The 6379-nt window shown below is 31.8% G+C and overlaps 1 protein-coding gene across 1 annotated transcript; it reads right to left on the bottom strand.

Moving 5' to 3' along the window:
• Positions 1–834: 834 nt before the first annotated feature.
• LOC122859507 lies at positions 835–5559 on the bottom strand. Its single transcript, XM_044163130.1, has 2 exons — positions 4701–5559; positions 835–4186 (listed from the first exon to the last, which is right to left on the bottom strand). Exons 1-2 carry the CDS (start codon positions 5284–5286, stop codon positions 3696–3698), a joined length of 1077 nt encoding a protein of 358 aa, XP_044019065.1. The 5' UTR covers positions 5287–5559; the 3' UTR covers positions 835–3695.
• Between the last annotated feature and the right edge of the window lie 820 nt (positions 5560–6379).

A 6379-nucleotide genomic window follows, 5' to 3' on the forward strand; every position in this document is an offset into this window, starting at 1 on the left:
TGTCATTTTATTTTTTGATAATATTAAATACATTGTTGCATATGTGGCTTTCTTTCCAATCCAAGTCACGGGGTTTGCGGCTTGACCCTCTCCGATTTCGCTCATTTTTTGATATGTTGTAGATTTTGGCCTTAAAAAAAACCCGAATTTTTTTTTTTTTTTTTTTCTTCGATTTTTGAGGGTGCCACCATCGAATTTCAAGATATCGAAAATAGTACCATTTTTTTTTTGCTGAATTTTTTATCACAGATTTGAGGACGCAAAACAAGTGTTTTAAGCCCTTTACTAGAGTGGGCACTCAATAGGAAGTATTTTTTTTTGATTTTTGAAATTTCAATTTTTGAAAAAAAAAAAATTTTTTTCTTAATTTTATTTTTTTTTTAGATGGAAAAAAAAAAGAAAACGAAATTTACTTTTATGAAATTTCAAATTTCTTTTTAGTTTCTGAGAAAAACCATATAGTTTGTTTTTTTACTCTCGATTTGTTATGTGGTTTTTCGGAAAAACTAAAAAGAAATTGAAAATTTTATAAGAGTAAATTTCGTTTTCTATTTTTTTTTTACATCTAAAAAAAAAAATAAAATTAAGAAAAAAAAATTTTTTTTTTCAAAAATCAAAAAAAAATACTTTTCATTGAGTGCCCACTCTAGTGAAGGGCTTAAAATACTTGTTTTGCGTCCTCAACTCTGTGATAAAAAATTCAGCAAAAAAAAAATGGTGCTATTTTAGATATCTTGAAATTCGATGGTGGAGCCCTCAAAAATCGAATAAAAAAAAAAAAATGATCATACAGTTGCTGAAGCAACTGTGCCTTCCTTGCGGGGGGAATTTTAATTTCTTCTTTAATATATATTAAAATTCGTGACTACAAATTTATTTCATTCTCTATTGTTACAATGATTATTGTTACAGCTGAAATTTATTTAATTTCCATTCATTTTGCTTGTTCCTTCTAATGGGTCATCTCCATGTCCAGAATCGCTTTCTTCTAACCTTTTAAACTCTCTGTCTTTATTCATTTTGTTGTACTATGATTTTAGCCTGTCACTTTATTTATTTATTTATTTATTTCAATCCCAGCGACCTAGGTCATTATAGGGATTAAGGTAGAATTACAAATTTACATTTGGAATTAAGCTAAGTGTTGATTACATTATTAAGTATAAAAATTACAATGAATAAAGAAAGAAAAAATACATAAGTAAAGTATATCAAAAGATTTAAGTTATGATTGTGATCTTTGCGAAGCCTTGACACAATTCATTACAAAATCAATAGTAACATGTTCGAATGATAAGATGTGTTCCAGCAATGTTGAATTCAAACAGACTCTGTTAGTCATGTCAACCATGACATTTACAGGTGAAAAGTAAGATATATTGGTGGTGGAGGACTCTACGTAGAATGGTTTAGAGTTACGCAGCTTGGTACTCGGTACCTTAAGCTTTACACCAGTCAGCAACTCTGGACAGTCAATCTTACCATGTAACAAGTTTATGAAAAACATGACCATTAGAGCTTCACGTCGTATGGACATGGGTAACATTTTGGCAAGATCATTCAACACAGCATCATCATGTCCACGTGGCATGATAATTCCATTGGTTTTTTTGATCATGTGCTTGTTGAATCTACGTTGAATACTGTTTATTTTTTTAAATTGTTTTAAGCAACGCAGTGGATAAGTAGGTAAACAGTATTCAAGTTTGGATCCAACAAACGCATGATATAGACATTTTATAGCCTTAGGACAACTAAATGACTGTGTTAGCCTGATTACAAGCCCAAGTGCCACCATGCCAGCTCTAGCCACATGCTCAATTTGATGGTTAAACATAAGTTTACTATCAAATTTCACCCCAAGGTCAATTACATTGTCAGTTTGTGATATGATTCTACCATTAATGGTGTAATTATAAGGCACCAAGTTCCTAGCACGACTGTATGTTACAACGTAACACTTATCAATGTTAATTGACATATAATTTCGAGCAAACCAGCCTACAAACTTATTTAGATTAGATTGCAAGAATGAGCAATCATGTCTAGTTACAATTGGTAGATAAAGTTTAACATCATCTGCGTATAACAACGAGTAACATGATAGTGTGTGTGTAAGGTCATTAATATATATATTGAACAATAATGGCCCAAGGATGGATCCTTGGGGAACACCAGATGTTGGTGAAAAAGGTGACGATAATATGCCATCCACAGAGACATGGCATCGGCGATTCGACAGGTAAGACCAGATTAGATTTATAATGCATAATGGAAGATTGATAAATATTAATTTGTTGATAAGTGTGAGCCAGTCTATCCTGTCGAATGCCTTTGACATGTCTGTGTAGATGACATCAACCTGACCACCACTACAAATACGATTCATAACATATTCAGTGAAGACAGTCAAGTTAGTACACGTACTACGACCTTTAATGAAGCCATGTTGGTTTTTTGTGATGTAAATTTTAAAATAATCTAGTATAATTTTATATAACACTTTCTCAAAAACTTTATAGAAAGTCGATAGTAGAGATATTTGGCGATAATTTTTTACGTCTAGCTTGTTACCTGACTTGAATAATGGTCTAATCACCGAGATTTTCCAGCGAGTTGGGAATACACCAGCACGTAACGACTCATCAAAAATAATTTTAAGTGGTACAATAAGAGCATCAGCACACAGTTTAATAATTGATGATGGTATCCTGTCATATCCAGCTGAATTGGAGTTCTTTAGTTCAAGCAAAACACGCGATATATCAAGTTTATCAATTGTAATAGGGTAATTATCAATATAACTAGTTGTAGTTATGAGCTGATATTTAGACAAGTAGTCATGCTGTAATGGAGCAAATATGCTTGAAAAATGAGAAGCAAACAAGTTTACTATTTTGGATGAATCGTAGTGCAGTGTGTCCCCAACTAGTATACAGGAGATGTTACTGTTATTCTTAAGTTTATCGTTAACAAATGACCAAAACATCTTTGGGCAGGTAGTGACACTGGACTCGATTGTATTATTAAAATTATTATAATCTCTGACTGTTAAACTTTTGATATCAGCATCTAGTGCTTTTACACGTAAGATATTCGTTTTGTTCTTATTGTTTTTAACTATTGCTCTATATTTGAGTTTACATTTGATTAAATCAATAAGATTTTTTGTGTACCAACGAGGAAAATTGCTTCTACACCTGGCCACAGCAGGCACTATGTAGTGTTTATTAATAATATTATATAGATTGAGATAAAAGGCATCACATAAACTATCAACTGACACAGCATGATCAAGTTGAGTGTTCCAGTTGACAAGTCTCAGCCCCCTTTTAAATGAGTCGATATCAATAAACTTTAGATTAAATTTATTGACTTGGTTATTTGCCATATCAGCAAGACCAGTATTGGATTGAGAGTCTAGATTTTTAGTGAGAAGCTGAATTAAAATAGGTGGGTGGAACTTGTCAATTGTTACAATTGGTTCAGCTGGTTTGATGCTATATTCAAGGTCATTTAAGAATGCCAGGTCAAGTACATTACCAGCCTGGTTAGCAATATTATTGATTTGTTGTAAATTAACTGCATGTGCCAAAGTGGCAAGAGCAGAAACAATTTTCCAGTTTGACCTATTACACAAATTATTTTTACAAAACGAAGGTAAGTTAAAATCACCAATTATTAAGACTTTCGATTTAAGTGATAATATGTAGGTTTGAAGAGCCTCGAGGTACTCTAAAATCTGGTGGTATATAAAGAATAATAATACGGTAGTTACAACGACGATGTTCTAAAAAAATACCCAAGGTATCAATATCGTAAATATAATTAATAACAGCTGGTAATTTTAGCTGGTGACATCTAACTATACTATCATTATTAAGAGCACATAACACTCCACCACCTCTGCATTTCGAAATACAGTTTCTATCTTTTCTGAACACAGTGTATTGACTACAATCAAAGAAATGATACGATGAAATGTCAGCTGCAAGCCATGTTTCAGTAAGTAGTAATACGTCAAGTTGTGTGCTCAGTGAGTTGACAAATAACTCGTTCATCTTATTTTTGATGCTCCTACAGTTTTGATAATAAATGTCTAATGTGGCAGGATTAACAGTAACTGTGTCATGGTTGGCAACATTGCTGGATACATCTGGATGCAGTGCAATATTGAGTTTGTAATCTGTAATATTTAGAAAGGAAGAAAATTAGAAAGACAATGGTATAAAATAATTGGTGAAGTAATGAGTGAAGAATAAATAAGTGTTATAGTTGTTGTTGTTCCTGTTGTTGTTGTTGTTGTTGTTGTGGCTGAGGTTGAGGTTGATGTTGAATGGCACGAGGATTTTGCTTGATAATTTTAAAAATGCCATCAACAAATCTGATTTTATCTTGAGTATTGCCAGTAGAGGCTAGTTGAGCTGATAAAGTACGACGTTGTTGAAGTTGAGATGGAGTGTAGTCAGAGGTAATGTAAACATTCTTTAGCCAGTCAGTAAGACGATGATTTTTTTTTAGTATTATCAATTGTTGTACAAATAGATCTTTGTACAAGACATTTTTGAAACGGACTTTTGTCATGCGTGGTTTAGTTACAGTATTGGTGAATGGATGGATACGTGATGATGTATACTTCATGGTGCCTGGTAAGTTAAGAGTATTTGCAAGAACAGTGTTAATTAAAGTATCAACTTTACCTCTATCTATATCAGTTCGTTGTTTTGGTGTCAAAGTTATTGAATTTTCTTCTGGAATATTATAGACAATGATGTTATTCATTCTCTTAATTAATTCTGAGTTATTGTTGATGCCATCTTGCAACACAGCAACTCTGGTTATATTTTCATCAGAGATTTTTTTGACAGTTTCACCAAGACTGCGCTTAGTTTGAATTAAATCTTGTTCAATTTGAGTACACTTATTTATAACAAAGCCATTTATCTCATCAAGCTTTTTGCACATATTATTATTGTTAGAAATTAAATTGTCAATTTTATCATTATTCAATATATTTTGATTGAGTAATGTTGTTTGTTGCTCAACGAGTGTTTTTAATAGGTCAGTGAGACCAGAGACACTAGGTATGTCTTCCTTGTTACTGTCTTTGCGAGGACGACCAAGTTTAGTTGTTTTTAATTGAGTAAGACAAGTAAGGTCAATGTTATTGAGGTCAGAAACCATTTTGTTGTGGTCAAAATTGACAGATGATGAGGCTAAGGTGTTATTATCATTGTTTACACTAGTTAGTGACAAACTACGCCGTGGAGATCGAGCCACCGCCATGATCCAGCAGCAGTACTGTGCTACCCTCTATTAATTAATTATCCCAACTGAGACTGTGCAGTAGATGTGCGTGTAAAATCACTGAATGTCACCACGTCCAGAAGACGACGTATATAAATGAGTAGCGATTCACAATGCACCAGGATATCCAGAGATTATGGCCACACACACAGGACTTTTAAATAATGCACTGAATATAGAATTAATAGTCTAAAGCTGAAATACAGCCAAGTAGATGATGCACTGATTATAAACTTGAAACTCGAAAAGCCAAAAGCCTCACCCTTTTTTCCCTAGATATTTTCTGCTTTTTCATTCTATATAGTTAGTTCAATCTAAAATATATTTTCTTTGGTAAATTTATTATCTTTATTTAGTTTAATCAAACTTTTTTTCATTTAAATTTTATTTTACTTCATAATCACTGTCGTCTGCTAATGTTATTGTTCTTTATTTTAATAACCGTCCTGACATTGCATATATAAATTCTACTTTGTTTATTGCTATTATGATTGCGATGATATCTAAATAATGTTATTGAATAGTTTTCTTTTTTTTTTTTTTTTTTTTGCTAAAATTATTTTGCCTGCCAATGAATTAATTGGTAGATGTACAATTTCTTGTATTTTTTTAAACTCGAAATTAATGTTTGGTATATTTTCATTTTCCTCATCGTCATCGAATTTTATATTAGCTTTTACTGGTATCATTATTTCTTTATTATTTATTGATAGGTATTGTTCATTAATTTTTCTCAATAATCCTCCAGTGATCGTATATATTTTGTTTAAATTGAATATTTAATAATTTATCATGTTAATAATTTTTTTTTAAATCTTTTTGTTGAAAAATATGATTTTTCCATGATATTTTGCTATACTTTTCTTTTTTGTTTACTGATATTTTCCTAATATTTTCCTATAATTATCGTATTTTTCTTTATATTCAGAGATTTTTCTATATTTTCCTTCATATTTAATAATGTTCCCCATATTTATCGTATTTAGATTAAGGGACTTAGAAAATTTTCGGGTAGGGGGGGGGGTCTACCATGGTTGGGGGGGGGTCCAGATGAAAAGCGAAAACAATAGGA

Source organism: Aphidius gifuensis, linkage group LG6, assembly GCF_014905175.1.
Source record: "Aphidius gifuensis isolate YNYX2018 linkage group LG6, ASM1490517v1, whole genome shotgun sequence".
Taxonomy (NCBI): Eukaryota; Metazoa; Arthropoda; class Insecta; order Hymenoptera; family Braconidae; genus Aphidius; species Aphidius gifuensis.

Excerpts from the sequence above, each read along its gene's own strand:
- LOC122859507 (XM_044163130.1), bottom strand. The coding sequence starts at position 5,286 with ATGGCGGTGGCTCGATCTCCACGGCGTAGTTTGTCACTAACTAGTGTA. Across the intron at positions 4,187-4,700 it reads ACGAACTGATATAGATAGAG|ATTACAAACTCAATATTGCA; the intron begins GTAAAGTTGATA and ends TAAATATTACAG.